This window comes from Nannospalax galili, unplaced genomic scaffold, assembly GCF_000622305.1.
Source record: "Nannospalax galili isolate Female #2095 unplaced genomic scaffold, S.galili_v1.0 scaffold768, whole genome shotgun sequence".
In the NCBI taxonomy this organism is placed as follows: domain Eukaryota; kingdom Metazoa; phylum Chordata; class Mammalia; order Rodentia; family Spalacidae; genus Nannospalax; species Nannospalax galili.
Window position 1 is genome coordinate 4,381,064 of NW_008360317.1, and position 18,118 is coordinate 4,399,181.

Below are 18,118 nucleotides of genomic sequence, written 5' to 3' on the forward strand. Positions count from 1 at the left end.
ACTGATGGGGCTGCCTGGATCAAATGCTATCCCTTAACCAATGATTGGCCAAAGTGAGCACTCTTCACACTGGGGCTGGCATCAGCCTCTCTTAAAGGAACCAAAACTGGTGTGTCTTTGGGAAGGGAAATATGCTTTCCAGTTGGGCACTCAAGCTTCTTCCAAGGGTGGTGGGATTTAAACCTAGTCTTGAAGAATATAAAGGATCAGGCCTCGTCAGGAGACCAAAGAAAGGCTTTCCAAGCAGGGGAACAAACACAACTAAAACCACCTTGTTCTGGGGAAGAGGCTAATTTGTGGTGGGAGAGTGGTTTGAAGTGTCTATAGAGGCAGGCACAGGCAGTTTCTCATATACTGAATTTCATTTTTTAAATTTTCATTTATTATTTTTATTTTAATGTGTATGAGTGTATTGCCTGCATGTAGGTAGGGGCACTGGTGTCATGCAATGTCCACAGAGGTCAGAAGAGGGCTTTGGAGCCCCTGGAACTGGAGTTACAGATGGTTGTTAGCCACCATGTAGGTGTTGGGAATTGAACCCGTGTCCTCTGCAAGAGCAGTCAGTGCTCTGATAACTGCTGTGCCATCTCTCGAGTCCTATATACACTGAGTTTTTCTTATGAAAGACAATAATCCTTTCACAAATTAGAAGAAAAATATTTGATACACTATTCCCATATCTTCATTGTTAAAGATGATTAAAGCCCCTCAATTTCATGCCTACCTTTTCATAAGGCTCTGCTCCAGAAACAACTTTCCCATTCATTCCTATTTTTAGATGCTCATTCTCATATAAAGGACAAAAAATGGGTTTCAGGAGAACCAATTAACTTTTAAAGACAAGTTTAAATATATGAGGAAACACAAATATCATTAACTTCAGATATTTGAGCACTGACATATAGGAGCCATACCAAACGTGTTTATTTAGAACAAGTGTTATGGCCCTCTGTAACCCTCCAGCACTCGCTACTGTGCTGAATTCACAGGGCACCAAAGGCTGACTCATCCAAAAGTCGAAGGTCATGAACACTTTCCTGTTTACCCATACCTCTGCCCACTTCTTTCTTTCAAGGAAGCTAGTCACAGCATTTTATGTCTATTGTGGAGAATCCCTTTGAATGCCACCTTCAGGCTTTTCTTTTGTTATACATTGTATTTTATTGTTCTGTAGAAGCTGTCTCTACTTCTACTTTTGAGGACTTTCTTGTGCTCCAAAGAAAACATGAAATAAGACACAGGGACTGCAATGGTGACTGCTGGCAGACAGGATAAATGCATTTTGAAAAATTTTTATTATTTTTTATTTTATGTGTATGAGTGTATTGCCTGCATAGGTGTAAGTGCACTTCTGTCATACAACTCCCCAGAGGTCAGAAGGCATCAGACCCCCTGGAACTGGAGTTACAGACAGTTGTTAGCTGACACGTGGGTGCTGGGATTCGAACCCTGGTCCTCTGCAAGAGCAGTCTGTACTCTTAACCTCTGACCCATCTCTCCAGTCCCTAATAAATGTATTTTTATTCTATGCTTACCTCTCATCCATACTTATACAACAACCAAGGTTTACAGGATTGTTTTTAACCTGATCTAAGCTTCTATCTAAAATTTCTAACACTGAAAAGATACTGCGGGAAATTACATAATAAAAAGTAATAAACATATAATAAATAAAATGTAATAAAGCTAACAAAATTGACAACCGTTTAGATAATGAATAAGGTATGTATGGTCTCTCATGAGTTACTCATTCTGTAAATAAAGTGAACTGGCTAAATAAAAGGAAGCTACAACATGACTGTACTACTCAGCATCACAAGCAATAGAAGTTGATAGAAGTTTTGGCACTAAATTTTTCTTGAACAAATTTCTTACTATAATTTACTGAATACTCATTTCCACATTAGATATTACATGTATATCAAACCCAATATGCCAGCAACAATAGGTATTAGTTCCATTTTACAGGTTTTCCCAGGATTACAGACATTAGGCAAATTGCACAGTAATTATATGTTGAGTGCTTTGGGGATATTTTTGATCGTGACAAAACCCTGGGAGAGTGTACACAGGAAAGGCTTACTTAGTAATTACAAGGTCACATAGCTCACAATTAATAAGGACAGCCAGAATTCAAGCCCATGAAGTCCAAATCCAGGAAAGCAGGTGCTGTTCTTTATATAATGCATCTCAGCAGTGAGTGCCAAGATTTGAACGTGACCCAAATTTGTCTAGTTCCACGTTCCTTTGCAGTGTCCATGCATAAAGTGTGGGAACTCGACCAAATAATCTCAAAGGTCCTTTCTGATCAAAACTGCTGGGATTTTATGGATTTTAATAAAAGTTTTCATGTATAAAAAAAGTTGGGGTCTTTCGTAGTATTGGCGATGCATTAGCAAAAATAATTACAACAAACCGTATTTCAAAATGCAACCACCCTGAGCTAGCTACTATTCTTATATAATAGCTAGGAGAGCAGGCTAAAGTGGCAAGGCAAGCAGACATCGAGTCCTATAAACAACTAACTTTACATGTAATATAAGCCTGATGTAACATAGCTGTCTTGCTGAAGAGGAACTGCTATACTCTCCATGAGTTAGTTTTCTAACTTGGGTTCCCAATTCCTTATTCAGTTACACACTTATTTAGCAGCACGTATTTGAACTGTGCTTATTTCCAAGTGCCCAGGCTAAAGTAAACACGAACTCTCAGGCAAATTTAAAAAGGTATATAATAGTTGAAAACAGGAGCAGCACATGTTTCTTTCTCTGTATCTCTTCAGTGAAAGTTAAGGGGGCAATGACTTTCCGAAGGAGGGAGGCGGGGAGTGCAGACCAAACAAGAAATAAACCATACATGAATTTATATTTATGATTAGGAGTGGCAGGGTGGAACGATGTCTGCTTAAACTAGTATCGAAAGTAAGCAAAAAGTGACATTACCAACAGCCTATATAGCAACCAAAAGCTGCTTTCATTTTAAAATTTAAAATAAACCTCTGACATTTTATTTTACAAGAATCTTGCTGGGAAATGAATACAAAACAACACAAACCGAGCTTTTCATATGCGGATTCAACTGACGTTCCTGGTACACTGGAATCCATCAGTTGCTGAAATAATATGGACAAGAACGAACGAACTAACAACAAACAAACGGGAGCTGGTGCCCAAAGAAGGCCCGCGAATGCACTGGAACTCGCTGGGCCTCCGCCCCAAGACTACAGGACAAAGCCGGTTCCCAGCAGGCACTGCGACCCAGACTACATACCCCGGCACGCAAGGCGCCCACGTCTTCCCACTGAACTACGCTTCCCAGCATGCAAGACGCCGGGTCGCCCAGCCAGACTACACTACCCGGCATGCTCCTCTGACAGCTGGTGGGCGTCTGGGGGTCGGGGTGGGGGCTTTCTGTGACAGTTCAGCCGTTCTTCAGAGTCTGAGGGCCCGACACCAACGCTGGATGTCAAATCGCGGGGACCAGGAGTCTCTGACTCCTTCATTGCCTGTGTCATTAGGAGAGCAAACAGTCCAGGGCGGGGCGGCGAGACGGAGGCGGATCAGCTCGGCCTGCTCCAGCCAATGGTACCGGAGCGGCCGTCCTGCCACCATGGCAACGGAGGCCGTCCCCCGGGACAACCCACCATCCATTGGGCGGAATCTTTCGAGAAGGCTCGAGAAGGAGGAAGCGGAAGTGGCACGTGGAGGCGCCGGTGAGTAAATGCCGCAGATTCTGGAAAGTTCTGATCAGTGAGCTACATAAAGCTGAGGCTTTGGGACCTCCCCTTTTGGGTCGGTAGCTGAGCGCCGGCGGCAGTGTGGGAGCGAGCGGCCGCGGAGCCCCAGCGCTGTTCTCGCGGGATCACCCGGCGAGTCGGAGCATCGTACAGGCCGAGCGCCGGTCCCGGAGTTAGGGCGGCGGGAGCAGCCAGCGGCAGCGGAGCAGCAGGTTCGGAGTACGCGCAGCACAGCCGAGGCGGAGGAGGACCGAGCCGGCCATGTCGGTGGTGGGGCTGGACGTGGGCTCGCAGAGCTGCTACATTGCGGTGGCCCGGGCCGGGGGCATTGAGACCATCGCCAACGAGTTTAGCGACCGGTGCACCCCGTAAGTGGGAATCTGGGGGTCCCGGGGCTGGCGGCGGGCGCCCTCCGTGTGGGGCCGGGAGGGCGCGAGATCGCCGCCTGCGGTGGGGGAGATAGTGGTTCAGGGATCCTAAACAGACCTCCGGGCGCCCCCGTTTCCCATCCGGCTTCTTGGAGCTGGCAGGGCCACCCCCAGTTGTCCCCCTCTGCCACCATCTGCGGAGCCGGGCCTGCCGATCCTTTTCTTCCGCTTGGTGAATCTCGACATGACCTAGAAGCTTCCAGAGCCTGTGTACTGCTGCTTGACTAGGGAGCGGGCGGACTGTTGTTAGTGACCACAGAAACACTGCAGTGAAAGATTAATTCACCACCTCTTCTCTAATCTCTTGGTTACTAATGTTGTTGGCTTTAGTACCACGAATCATTGAATCATTTTTGGAAGGCCGGAAGCGACCTTTTCTCTTTCTCTCTCTCTCTCATTGTAAAAGCCATTCACGAGAGTTTCCAGACATTTTTTATTTGGCACCGTTTAGCTAATCAGCAGTAAAAATTGCACATTATTGTAACTAGCGTGCCACTGTGTAAGAATTACATGAGAAAGATGCATTTTGTCTCGGAATTAAATGTTACATTCTACAGAACCGTGGGTGGGCAAACGGAACCATGATAAAAATCAACTTTTTGAGGGGGTTAGTTTCTCAATTATGCAGGCAAATACGCCTTCATGGGTAGTCATAAAAATAACTGCTTGTTTTTCAAGGCGATTGTAGTTGGGGGATTTTGTTTAAGTGTACTAAGTCTAAGATAAGGAAACTGAAGGTAAAATGACTGACCTTACGCACTTATTTATGTGCAGATGAATATTTTGCAAATAAGCAAACATAGCTAGTAACTTAATCTCCGAGCGACCGATCCATGCGTCTCGTTACCTCTTTGCAGATCCGTGGTGGGCTCTTCTTTGGCAATGCTAAGGACTCTGTAATTAGAGTTCAGCAAGAAAGATGACAGTATTTCGGGCTTTCCTCCCTAGGTGCAGTCTATATCTTTGTTCTCTTTGTTCTCCAATAAAAACAAAGTAAAGCTATTAAGAGGAAAGTGGGAAAATGGTTATATGAATATAGCGGCTAAAATGTGCAGCTGAGGACTGCAGACTGTGGGTGTTGCTGTGTTTACGAAACTACATGGTTACAGTTTCATTGGTTACTAAGTCCAATGACAATTTGATTGACTTCTTGGAAAATGAGATGACCCATCCTGCAGATAAATTAATTGCTCTGAGCTTACATCATATATTTTTTAAACTCTCCTTTTTGGTCTAGCCTTGATTGAGCATCTCCTGGGTTTTAGGGTGCTATTTAATTAATACCTGCTTAGATAATCCAGGTCCAAGATAGTTCTATTATCGCAAATTTAAATATCCTCAGTAGAAGCCCATTTTACTCATTTACCTATGTAGGAGTTGAACCAAAATTAGATTAGATTTGGATTAGTAATGCACAGTAGATTACTGTTCTAATCCAAAACCTTAATCACTACCTCCTCCACACAAGACATTTCTTGATCTTGTCTCTATTTGGTTACTATGCATTCTGTTTTCACTGCTGAGAAAATTGTCCCTCAATACAAGTCACTTCTCATCTCGTCAGAGCAGGCTTAGTGCAACCCGATTGATTGATTGGTCGCTACATTCCCCTAGCATTTACATTCCATTCTGTAGTGACTTGTTAGTCGTTTTTATTTGACCTTTTCAAGTAGAATCTTCCAGATGGAATCCTCATCTGTGTTCTTTAAACTCCAGAGGCATTATGTAGACCTGCTTGCTTAGGTTTACATACAAACTTGTAAATCCTAAAGAATCAGATGACTTTAGGACAAAAATAAGTGTTAGGGTGACATTTAGGTTTGTATAGTTGGTGACTGAGAGGTAGAGTTATACTATACTTTTTGTTAATTGTGTATAATGCCAGGTTTAATAATACCCTTTAAATACTCAAAGCCTTTCAGAATTGTTTAATTTTCAAGTTCTTGGTAAGGTGGCAACACAGTACTAGCTCTAGAGATATTGGAAAATGACTCCTGAGCTACAGGCAGGTTTTTTTTTGGGGGGGGGTGTCTTAGGACTGCCACTTAGATTAGTATAGGAGCAGTGATTTTAAATATAAATACCCCCCCAAACACATACCTTTGACTGTCTGATAAAAGCTATCCAAAATTGTGCTACATTTGTTCACACACACACACAACCTTTAGGAAATTTAATTAGAATTTTCCTCGTCAGTTAAAAATGTCCACATGAATGCTTTTTCACATTTCTGAAAAGTTTGCTTTATATTCTAGGTCAGTCATATCATTTGGATCAAAAAATAGAACAATTGGAGTTGCAGCCAAAAATCAGGTATGTTCTTTAAGAGAATTTTTATTTGGTTTTAAAGGAAAATGCCAGAAACATACCAGAATTAAGTGTTTGACCTTAATCTATTTTTAAGTTTTAGAAATAATTTAGGCCTAGAGAGGTGACTTAGTGGTTAAGAGCCTTGCTGCTCTTGCAGAGGGTCTGGAATCAGTTCCCAGCTCCCACATGGTGACTCACAACTCTCTGTAACTCCTGTTTCAGGGGATCTGATACCTTTATTATATCTTCCACAGGCATCAGGCACACCTGGTGCACATACATACATGCAGGTTCTCTCTCTCTCTCTCTCTCTCTCTCTCTCTCTCTCTCTCACACACACACACACACACACACACACACACAAACATTTTTAAAATATTTGTTAGGTATTCTTAACCTTCACGTGATTATTTCTTGGTTCATTTTTCTCATTTCTGTTGAATAAATAGATTAACTTTCTAATGATGGCCTTAATTTTTGGTAACTTTGCTATGTTCCGTTTTAAATTTTTCTTGAAATTACAGACACTTGAAATAAATACATACGCTTTCTCATAACCGTTTAAGAGTTTTCATGGGCTGGCTGGTGAGGTGGTGCAGCAGGTAGTCACCTGCTGCTAGGAAGATCTCTGGGAAGCACATGGTAGGGGAGAGAAGCTACACTCCTGCAAGTTGTCCTCTGCCAACTCCTACCACCCCTCAAATGAATAAAATGTGATTCAGAAAGAAGAGTTAAAGATACCTTTTGTAGAAGAAACTTGTAAGAGGTTCTTTGTTCAGGTTGTTGGGACTGGAGAGATGGCTTGGCAGTTAAGAGCACTGGCTGTTCTTGCAGACCTGGGTTCTCTTCTCAGCACCCACATGGTGGCTAGCAACCATCCAAAACTCCAGTTCCAGGGCATCTGATGCCCATTTCTGTCCTGAGCGGGCACTGTATGACATGGGTACACTTACATACATGCAGGCATAACACTCAAGCACATAAAATTAAAAAATTGTTCAGGTTACTTAGTAATTAAGGTGGAACTGAGAGAACTTTGTATCCAGGCCTGTTGCTACTTGTGGCTATGACTGAAATGTAGTTGGTTGGCATCAATGTAGCAAGTAGGCATAAAATGCACTAAGATTTTTTTGAAGACTTGAACTAATGTATCAAGTATCTTCTTTTAAAACTTGAACTAAATTATCAAATATCTTCTTTTTTTTTTTTTTTTTTAATCTTTTTCATATAGAACTGGAAAGTTTGCATGGAGATTACATGGTTTATTACATTTCCTTTGAATAATACTGATCTGAATGCTTTGTGAGTTTAGGGAGAAAAAATTTTAAAAATGCCGTATCTTTTAAAAAGAGAATGAAAAACTTCTAAACAGAAAATACTGCTAAAAGAAAGAAATTAAACCCTGGAAATATATTTTGGGTATTTGGGCTTGAAAGAGGTAGATGATGAGAGAGAAAATAAAAATAGTAGATCTGTTCAAAATGGCTGACTCAAAAGCAGAGGGGGACAGAGTGGAGTAACAGCCCTGTGAGCTTGGTTCAGATATTCATAGCAAACCCTAAATTTCTGTAGCCTGTTGGTAGTTATGTGATGCGAACCAGTTTGAAGCCAGGCATCTGTTTTTGAATTTTAGGGTATAAGCATACTTCTATACTATTTGAACTACTGGTACTGGCCAGCTGTAGTCCTGTCTTTCAAAGATCAGAGAAAGTAGTAGCCTTTTGGTGTTTCCAAGCCTAAATAATTTCTGAAGTTAATAGCTTTTCATCTTTTTACTCTTATTTTAAATGAGGTGTGTGCTTTTTGAATGATCAAGACAGACCATGCATTTCTACCTGAGAGATACAACTTTCTGTTTCTGCAAATAGGTTGCTAAAGTATCAGCAACAGGTTAAGTATGTGCTTCTTTAACAAGCATGTACACCGGGTTACATAAAATGATATGAGTTCAGAGATTATAAAATTTGTGCTCTCAGATCCTCAAAAATAAGAACATACAGTTGAAGACATAAAGTCGTTTAGAAACTTTGTAAATTACATCTCTTATTTTGATACAAATCAGTTGCCGTTACTAGGAAAAGATACAATCTGTTTTTTTGACATAAAGTTCTTATTCTGACTAGTTCACTGGACAACACAAAATTAACTCTTAAAAATGTAATTTGACTATAGTGTTCTAAATCTCCATTCATTAGTTGAATATTAAACAATACAGTATTTTGTGAGTTTTAGATAAGCTTTAGAGATAGTTTCACTATCTTTTACTTTATCTTGCAGATTTTGAGATCTACTCTAAAAGTCTGTGATGACACTATTGCCTTTCCTTCTGGCATTTTCCATAGCAGAAATTAGATCTACCCATTGATGGAAAATGGAGGCCTCTGAGGGAAAGTTAGGTATACACCCCAGAGTTGGTTTGAATTGTACAAATGATTGTCTCTAAAATTGCTGTAGGTACTGGTAGGTGGTAAATTTAGAAAAAAAAACTTTAAATCTAAAATTTCTTTTGCAGCAAATCACTCATGCAAACAATACAGTGTCTAACTTTAAGAGATTCCATGGCCGAGCATTCAATGACCCCTTCATTCAAAAGGAAAAGGAAAACTTGAGCTATGATTTGGTTCCAATGAAAAATGGTGGTGTTGGAATAAAGGTAATGTAATCGAATAGCTGTGGGTTCTAATAGAAGACTGTTACCTAATCTTTAGAGCAGAGAGCTTGTGTCTTAATGTTTATCTCCAGTTAATTGAGTGAGGTGCATGCCCCCCCCACTACCCCAACCTCCTTTTAAAGTGTAGTAAATATAAGCTAAGTTGTTTGTGTTTCTTTAACTTTCTAGCAATTATAAAATTTAGGTTCCTTTGGTATTTTTAAAGAAAATTCCAAGTAATGTTCAAACAAATGTGCTAAAACCACTCACTGGAGTGGGAGAGCGGTAGTATCATATAGCCAGAAATCTTCACTGCCAACTGTATTGTGTGTGGTCAACACAGTACTTTAGTGATTCCTTTCCAGAGGAAATTCACTACCATCTGTTTTGACGAGGACTTTGAATAGAATTCTACCCTAGCTCCCCCCACCCCCTTCTTACTTCTAGTTCTTCCCATTTTCCTCTCCCTTTTCTAGTTCCTGTTCTTCTTTCCAGAGGAATGACAAGATTTTGTTGGAGGAGGGAGGGTATATACTGATGGTTGAAGTTCATTTTAGCATTTTAAAGTGTTAATGGTATTTAAGTTAGTGTTTAAAATGCTTTCCCCCATTGTAGGTAATGTACATGGATGAAGAACATCTATTTAGCGTAGAGCAGATAACAGCCATGTTGCTGACTAAGTTAAAAGAAACTGCTGAAAACAATCTCAAGAAACCAGTGACAGATTGTGTCATTTCGGTAAGTAGAAATCAACAAGGCAATGTGTTTTATTCTAATCTGCGGCCTCTTGAATACTGCCTGTATGCACAAGCTGGTTTATTACCAGAGCTCTAGATTTTACTAAGTTATTAATGTTCTGGAGCTTTTCAAAGTAGGCTCGAATGATAATTTTAGCCAGAAACTGCAGAGGTTCTTGACTAGAGATTACAACAGGATCTCCTGTGGCGTTTCTGGGTAGCACCTGTGTTCTGTATAACAGCTGTAATACCAGATAGCTGGTAGCAGAGAGCTTTCCACAGCTTTGAATTCTTCCCTCAATTGACCCAATGCTTGGTACTTTAAAAAAAAAAAAAAGTAGATATTTAGTACTAGTAATTTAGCTTTTATCTTCTGGGGCTAATTGCTAAGGAGTATTTGAAGTAGACAAAAATGTAGGAATGCTAAAAAATGTAGTTGTAAATTGTTCTTTCCTAATAACTGGAGTAATTTCCTGGTCTTCCGGGGGCTGCACTGTACTATGATTGTGCAGCGCACTCTCTTCAGCATGTTCTCTGCAGTGGAGTGAGCTGTCTGGCCTACTCAGAACAGTTGGAATCTGATCACACTGTATCCTAGGATATAATTGGCTGATGTAGAAGACTAACTTTTCTCTGATAGTCTCCTAAGATAAAAGTGTTCTGTGAAATGATTGTTGCTTGTAGAAGTACTCATCTCTGGTAAAGTTAAATAATTACTTGTCATTAGGGTATTTTCCCCTTTTCTTCCTCTGTCTCTTCTTTTTCTCCTTCCTTTAAAGAACTTAACTATTTGTTTTGGAGCCTGGCCAGGCACCTCCTTAGGAACAGTAATTAAAATTGGGTTTGTGAAGGAGTTCTGTGTCTTAAGTTAAAATTCTTCTTTGTAGGTCCCCTCCTTCTTCACAGATGCTGAGAGGAGGTCTGTACTGGATGCTGCACAGATTGTTGGCTTAAACTGCTTGAGACTTATGAATGACATGACAGCTGGTAAGAAACATTTGTATTTGTAGCAGTGAGTTTTTGTTAGAAATTTATATTTGTTTATTGATTCTTCAAATTAGATGAGTTGAATTTGAGTTTCCATTTACTTAAATTGCTTTTATGATTAAGAAATCTTTTCCTAAAATATTACAGTTGGCATTCTATAACTGCTGGGCTGTAACCATTGATTTAGCATTCTTTGTATTATTTTCAGAACTGTAGTCAGGAGTTAATAGTGATCAAATATTGATATATGTATCACTGCCAGGCATGTGCTGGGGACTGAAGAGCCAGGCACTCATATCCTAGAGCTTGCATCTGTTTTACCATTATAGAGAAGCAAAAGGTCTACGCTTAGGCCGAGAAACTTTTCCGGTGTACTTCTGATAGGTTTTTGCAAAGCTGTTGTGTATGAATGTTTAGCAATACAATGATTTTAGAGTTTAGAAAATAACACTAATTCATCTAAAAAAAAGAATGAAAAGAAAATAAGATAAACTAGTTGTTGGAGAGGTGTGTTAAATTCTTGTATATGAGCAGTCTCCTGTCCACTTGTGGTAAAAATATTCTATAGTCTGAACACTGTGATGTGAGGTTAATAACATCTCTTCATGTACTGAAGAATGATAGAGCATTACTCATAAGTCAAAAAGAAAATAATTTGATTCCTTGTAAAATGTGTAAGGCATCTGCAATTACATATGATAATAAAATTCCTAAGAAAATGAATCGAGGTATTGTAAGGCATTTTTTTATTCTTTCTGTTTTTTGTTGTTGTCTTTTGCAGTTGCTTTGAATTATGGAATTTATAAGCAAGATCTCCCAAACCCAGATGAGAAGCCTCGGATAGTGGTATTTGTTGATATGGGACACTCAGCTTTTCAAGTGTCTGCCTGTGCTTTTAACAAAGGAAAATTGAAGGTAACATTACACATTGGAGCTACCTGACCACAACTTCAAGTGTCTTGTTGAAACCTGAACCTGGCACTTTAGACTGCTTGTTTTTGTTAGTGGAGAAGAGCTTTAAGATAAGGGGCACTGATAGGAATTGTTAAGATTGAGATGGTTTATTCTCTTTGAGGTTTTTTTTTTTTCAAAGCATCATTTTTAAGGTTATCCTCAATGCAGCCATTAAAAGTCAAACACACCTTAAGAGATCTAGGACTCCATTAGGTAATATTTCCCCTGACTTGGGTTTCATATTACTGCAATTTTTAATATAGATTTTGAGTCTATTAGTCTTCTGTTTGAGTATGAATGTCTAAGATTCTAATTAAAAATGCCATTGAAAATAACTATTCTTTTATTTCTTTGACTAATCTTAGGTTCTGGGAACAGCTTTCGATCCCTTTTTGGGAGGAAAGAACTTTGATGAAAAGCTAGTTGAACATTTTTGTGCTGAGTTTAAAACCAAGTACAAGTTAGATGCAAAATCCAAAATTCGAGCACTCCTTCGTCTCTATCAGGAGTGTGAAAAATTGAAAAAACTAATGAGTTCTAATAGCACGGATCTGCCACTAAATATTGAGTGCTTTATGAATGACAAAGATGTCTCTGGAAAGATGAACAGGTATGTTTTTAGTTCTACAGATTAAATAAATGAAACTTCATGAAACTGTAACCCTTAATGTTGCTTGTAGCCTGGCATTGAATTTTAACTTATATTTTAGGATTGTATGCTACATGGCTTTTGACTGTAGATAACCATTGTTTATTACTTTTAAAAGTTAAGGTGGAGAGGTTTTTTTATTACTTGTGTTGATGGGGGTAGTATATGTATGGGTATATACCAAGGTGAGTGTGTAGAACTCAGGACAACTTCCCAGGGTCACTTTCTTTCCTAAACGTGATTACTTACTTTTTATATTACTCACAGAACTTTTCTTTCTCCCCCATCCTCTTTCTGCTGTTTATACATACATGTGTGGGATCTAGGGTTTTTGAGAGAAAAGGATGAAATACTTAGTTGGTAAAACTCATTTTAAAAAATGGATAGATAGCTCAGCAGTTAAGAGCACTAGCTGTTTTTCCAGAGGACCCAGGTTTAAGTCCCAGCACCCACATGGTGGTTAACTGTCCTTAACTCCAATTCCAAAGGACTGGATGAGGCCCTCTTCTGGCCTATGTAGGCAAAACACTCATACTTAAAAAAAATTTTTTTTAAGTAATTTTAATAATTTTTTTTGTTTTTATTGAATTTTTGTATATTTCATACAGAACACTTCAAACAAATCTTAATCATATTTATACCCCCGTCTCCCCCAGCATCCTCCCATAGCCCCCCACTGGAGCCCATATACTCTGTCATCCCTGTTAAGGCCCACTGTGTCAAGTCATTGTCCCCAGATATTCCCCGGTGCAAGTCCATCTACTGAGGTCTAGTCAGCCTGTCTAGAGCCCCTTGTTTTTAGGAAGATCAGCTCTTCTTCACTTAGCAGCAATCACTTGCCAATATTTCTTCAAATAAGATTGGGGTCTGCTGTTCATTTTCCCAGTTCTATGCTGTGTTTCTGTCTGCCTGGGACCTGTGTATGCTGACACCATTGCCATAGAATCATATGAACATAGTCCTAGGAGCTTGTAGGACTCTTGTTTCCATATGGTCATGCACCTCCTCCCTGACTCTCAAAATCTTTTTGCCCGTCTTCCACAGTGGTCCTAAGAATGGAACAATTGGCCATAAGTTGTCTAATAAGTTCTAATGCCTCTCTCTCATTTACTAAGGTCACAATTCGAAGAACTATGTGCGGAACTCCTGCAAAAAATAGAAGTACCCCTCCATTCATTGATGGAACAGATTCATCTCAGGATAGAAGATGTGAGTGCTGTAGAGATAGTAGGAGGTGCAACAAGAATTCCAGCTGTGAAAGAAAGAGTGGCCAAATTCTTTGGAAAAGATGTCAGCACCACACTGAATGCAGACGAAGCTGTAGCCAGAGGCTGTGCACTGCAGGTACTTCACAGCTTCCACTTCGGAGTCTTGATGGTCACTACAGGTGGAGCTCTCCGCCTAATTCTATACCCAAAGGACATTACTTTGAAATAAGTCCATAGGCTGTGAGAGGGACTAGAATGTTCACATCTGAAGATTAAATGCTGGTGTTTCTCAAACTGGGGATTAGAAATAGGCATGGTTCTGAGATCACAGAAAACATCTGTAAAGCACTGGTGAGCTGTGTTTGGGGACAGTGACCTTCAGCTATGAAGGAGGGAAAAGAATGATAATCAGTTACAATGAAGAAGAGTATTAGTTACCAGTAAATGGTTTTAGAAAACAGATACACCTCCCCACTTCCAAATGAATTTTTAACCTGCTTATCAAATAGCATAGCTCAGAAGTATAATGTTCTTTGGGTGAATCAGAAGCATGTAAGATCTAGATGTTACTTGTAAGAAAGAAAATACTATTTATATTTTGGATATTATAGTTAAATAAGGTCTAAGTAATTTTATCTAAAATTTCAAGTTAAACTTGTTTGACTGTTTTTTACCAGTGAAGTGAAATGTGTGCACAAAGATCTTCAGAGTAATGAATGTCCTTTAACATTTAGAAAAGGAAGGCTGTGTAGAGCACACAGCTGTTGTCTTGTCATCACCTAGCATGCTTCTGGGTTGTTAGCACTGACTACAAAATCGTGAATTTGGTTAGGACATTTGGGCATCTGTTACCTGTACTGAACCCTCTTGCTGGTCATTCTCCTTCTATTTGGGAGGTTTTTGTTTTTCTTTCATAATGGAATGTGATTCTTTAATTCTTTCCCCCAAATATTGGAAATTTATATGCTTTATAGAAGAAGGGCTGATTTTGTCCCCTTCTGAAGGATACCACTAATCAGATGAATTCTCTATTTCCCCCCTTCTTGTTCAGTTTATTTTAGTTATTTGTTTAGTGATTTTTTTTTAATGTCCTGTCTAGATGGCCTTCCACCTGTGCCACTGCCTTTTCATGTATAAAGTTTATTGAAAAATAGGAACATTTTGAGTTTTTCCCTTTTCAGTTTCTTTGTGGCATTTGAAAGAGGCATAAAGCGGAACTTCTCATGGCTACACGTCCAAAAGACAGCTTGTGATTGAAATGGCTCTCCCAGGGCATTTCTGGAAAAACCAGTGTTTTAGGTCTTTGAAACTTGTTACTAAGACTCTGGCCCAAAATTCATTGTTTTTGTAGTTAGTGTTATAGTACTAAAATGACAAATCTGTATGCTTAAGTTGGACATACTCTGAATTTCAGTTTAAATCTGCCCATCTAGTAGAATTTTCATAGTAAGATATGTGTGGAAAGTAATAATTGTATGCTTGTGACAGTATTTTTAACCTTTAAAAATTTTCTTTTTTAAAGTGTGCAATTCTTTCTCCGGCATTTAAAGTTAGAGAATTTTCCGTCACAGATGCAGTTCCTTTTCCAATATCTCTAGTCTGGAACCATGATTCAGAAGACACGGAAGGGTATGTAATAGCAGGTGGCTTTCAGATAATTTTTAATACATAAATGCTTAATGATTCTTATGTTAAGAGTGCTTAATATCTGGGATTTTTGACAGCCAAACCTATTGAAGTACTTCATTTGGTTGTTGTAAATGGTTATGTAAAATTAGTAAAAGATCTTAGAGCATCTGTTTTAACAGACTTGATCTATTGAGCATCTTCTTTTCCTCCCTAGTGTTCATGAAGTGTTTAGTCGAAACCATGCCGCTCCTTTCTCTAAAGTTCTCACCTTCTTGAGAAGGGGACCATTTGAACTAGAAGCTTTCTATTCTGATCCTCAAGGAGTCCCATATCCAGAAGCAAAAATAGGTAAGCTCTTACTAGTTCATCATTCAGTAGAGAAATGTAAAGTTTTTTTCTTGGCCATGTTGCGTAGATGATGATTCTGTGTGAGCACATTTTGTGTAGAACAGTGGTGGTGGAGAATCTTTCTTAATTGGTGGACACTGACCTGTGGAGATGCAGTGACCTAATTACTTTGGCTGCTTTATCATTCTCTCGTTTGGATGTAGGTACACTTAGAGTACTGGCCACTTTATAAGGAAATCACTTGAAGGAGTCTAACCTGACCAGTTGTATTTTCTTTGTAAACTGAAGGCTAAAATGTTCTGGTCCACCTTGTTTTTAAAAAAATAATTTTCACAAATTTAGTGGTAGGAACATAGTTGAGAAATGGTTGAATATAGATTGATTTTGATAGATTGGATCTTGCACATTGGTTTCCTATTAGAGGATAGACTCCATGCTCTTTATACTCTATAAAGAGTAGCAATTTTTCATGTTTTGCCCAAAGTGAAAACCTTGGTTGTACATCCTTGAAGAATGGTTTTATATTCCATTCTTGTTAGCCTTCGGTATATCCAAAAGTAAGTGCTGTTTCTATAAATGGATAATTTGGCAGTTGCTTCCTGAATTAGTCATTTGATAACATTTTTCACTGGCCTAGTAATTAAATCTTACATCCGTGTGTTTTGTAGACACTTTAAGTAAAAGGCTGTTATATCTCATATAGTGCTTACCAAATTGGTTCCAAATATATGTATTTTAAATTTTAGCATTTGTGAGTGTGGGTGCACCTGTGGAGGTCAGAGGACAGCTTTCGGGAGAGGAGGTGGTTCTTTTCTTCCACCATGGGTTCTGGGGTTCTACTCATGTCATCAGGCTTACACAATGTAAGCACTTTTACCACTGAGCCGTTTCACTGGCCCTCAGAATATTTGTAATTTACTGGTCTCTGATTAACAGTGCTACTGATGGAGATAACCATTAGCACTTGGTGTTCTACATCAGTGCTCATTACAAATACTGACTCTTTGGAAGCATAGATCCCAGCCAGGATTGAATATGGTTCAGATCATATCCCCTATTTAAAGCATGACTTAAGCTGTTTTGATTATTCAATCAGACTAGTATTTCCTAAAAGACTATAAGATTAAAATTTAGCATGTGCTTGGTATCATCTGCCTTAGACTTGCTGGTAATTTTCATGTCTGGTGTATGCTCATCCATCTAGAGAAATGAGGTAGGAGGAGGCAAGAGGCTGCTTTTCATCAGTTCTTACCTGTGTCTGCCCAGGGAGTGTTAATCATAAGAGTAGGCTTACTGAAGGTTTTTATGACATACTGAGAATAATCACACAAACTGTAAATAGAGTCCGAAGTATGTTGTAGGGATTACAGTGTACACTGTCCACTAAAGGGACTTTTAAGTTGGTTGAGGACAGGCACCCAGTTTTGGAAGCATTACTTTACTTTTGAGCTTTATTTCTTAGCATTTGGGTTTTTCTCAGCTGTCTTTACAGAGATTTAGATTCATTTCTAAAAATAATTTCTTTTTGCTCTAGGCCGCTTTGTAGTTCAGAATGTTTCTGCACAGAAAGATGGAGAAAAATCTAGAGTGAAAGTCAAAGTACGAGTGAACACCCATGGCATTTTCACCGTCTCTACTGCATCTATGGTAGAGAAGGTCCCAACCGAGGAGGATGATGTGTCTTCTCTTGAGGCAGGCATGGAGTGTCCAAACCAGAGACCAGCGGAAAACCCAGATGCTGATGTAAGTTGGTGGAGAAAACTTTCTATTTGAAAGTAGAATTGACTTCTTTCTAAGCTGTAGGGAGAAGGTGATGGTTAAAATATGAAATGATGATGAGAATTTTGTGTGATTATTGATCTTGCCAGTTAATGGCAGTGTACAGGAATTTCCTGTATTGTCATTGATCTGTGTGACTAAATTTGAAGTAACTATATTTGATGATTTAGAGTAGGTAACTTTAAGACAGTATGTAATGTTGACTGGTGGTTAAAAACATGAAAACTTTGAAATAGAAAAGATAGTTTTGATCTGTTTGTTTGATTTGGTGTTCCAGGGCTTGTTTTTATTAATGGATTTCTGGTTTGTGGGAGGTAAGAAGAGAAAGGTCTGTAATATAGGTTACTACCATGGTCTTATGATTATTAGACTTGGAGTAGTGTGAGCATTCCACAGGTCAACAAAGGTTTTGAGGAAGCGCAACATATTTATTTCTGGGGAATAATCAGGAATCACTTACATGAAGGGGCAGGCAGGATGATTGAAAGATGTGAGGGTGTGGTGTCTAATGGTCACTGTTAGCCATTCCTAGAACATTGGATTAGCATCTGGAAACCTTTCACGGTATGAGTGGCTAGTAGCATAGCCTTTTCTCAGTTTCTTAGTATCTTTTGGGTATCAGTCATGCCTTGCTTTCTCAGTACCTCAGGGTCTGCTTTGATTCCTAAAGCTTTGGGGAAAAAATATGAAAGACTTCAGAGTG

General features: G+C 39.2%; 1 protein-coding gene and 1 pseudogene across 1 annotated transcript in view; both read left to right on the top strand.

Annotated features, from left to right (window-relative positions):
• The first annotated feature begins 2,039 nt into the window (after window positions 1-2,039).
• LOC115068737 lies at window positions 2,040-3,716 on the top strand (annotated as a pseudogene).
• Window positions 3,717-3,788: 72 nt separating this feature from the next.
• The window catches only part of LOC103727217 (heat shock protein 105 kDa), a 22,658-nt gene continuing 8,328 nt past the window's right edge, over window positions 3,789-18,118 (top strand). The window contains exons 1-11 of the mRNA XM_008825038.3: window positions 3,789-4,104; window positions 6,420-6,477; window positions 8,987-9,127; window positions 9,740-9,862; window positions 10,749-10,848; window positions 11,630-11,763; window positions 12,168-12,412; window positions 13,567-13,795; window positions 15,182-15,288; window positions 15,503-15,636; window positions 17,171-17,379. Coding sequence (XP_008823260.1) covers window positions 3,998-4,104; window positions 6,420-6,477; window positions 8,987-9,127; window positions 9,740-9,862; window positions 10,749-10,848; window positions 11,630-11,763; window positions 12,168-12,412; window positions 13,567-13,795; window positions 15,182-15,288; window positions 15,503-15,636; window positions 17,171-17,379 — 1,587 coding nt within the window. The 5' untranslated portion in view covers window positions 3,789-3,997. The remainder of the gene's footprint in view (window positions 4,105-6,419; window positions 6,478-8,986; window positions 9,128-9,739; window positions 9,863-10,748; window positions 10,849-11,629; window positions 11,764-12,167; window positions 12,413-13,566; window positions 13,796-15,181; window positions 15,289-15,502; window positions 15,637-17,170; window positions 17,380-18,118) is intronic.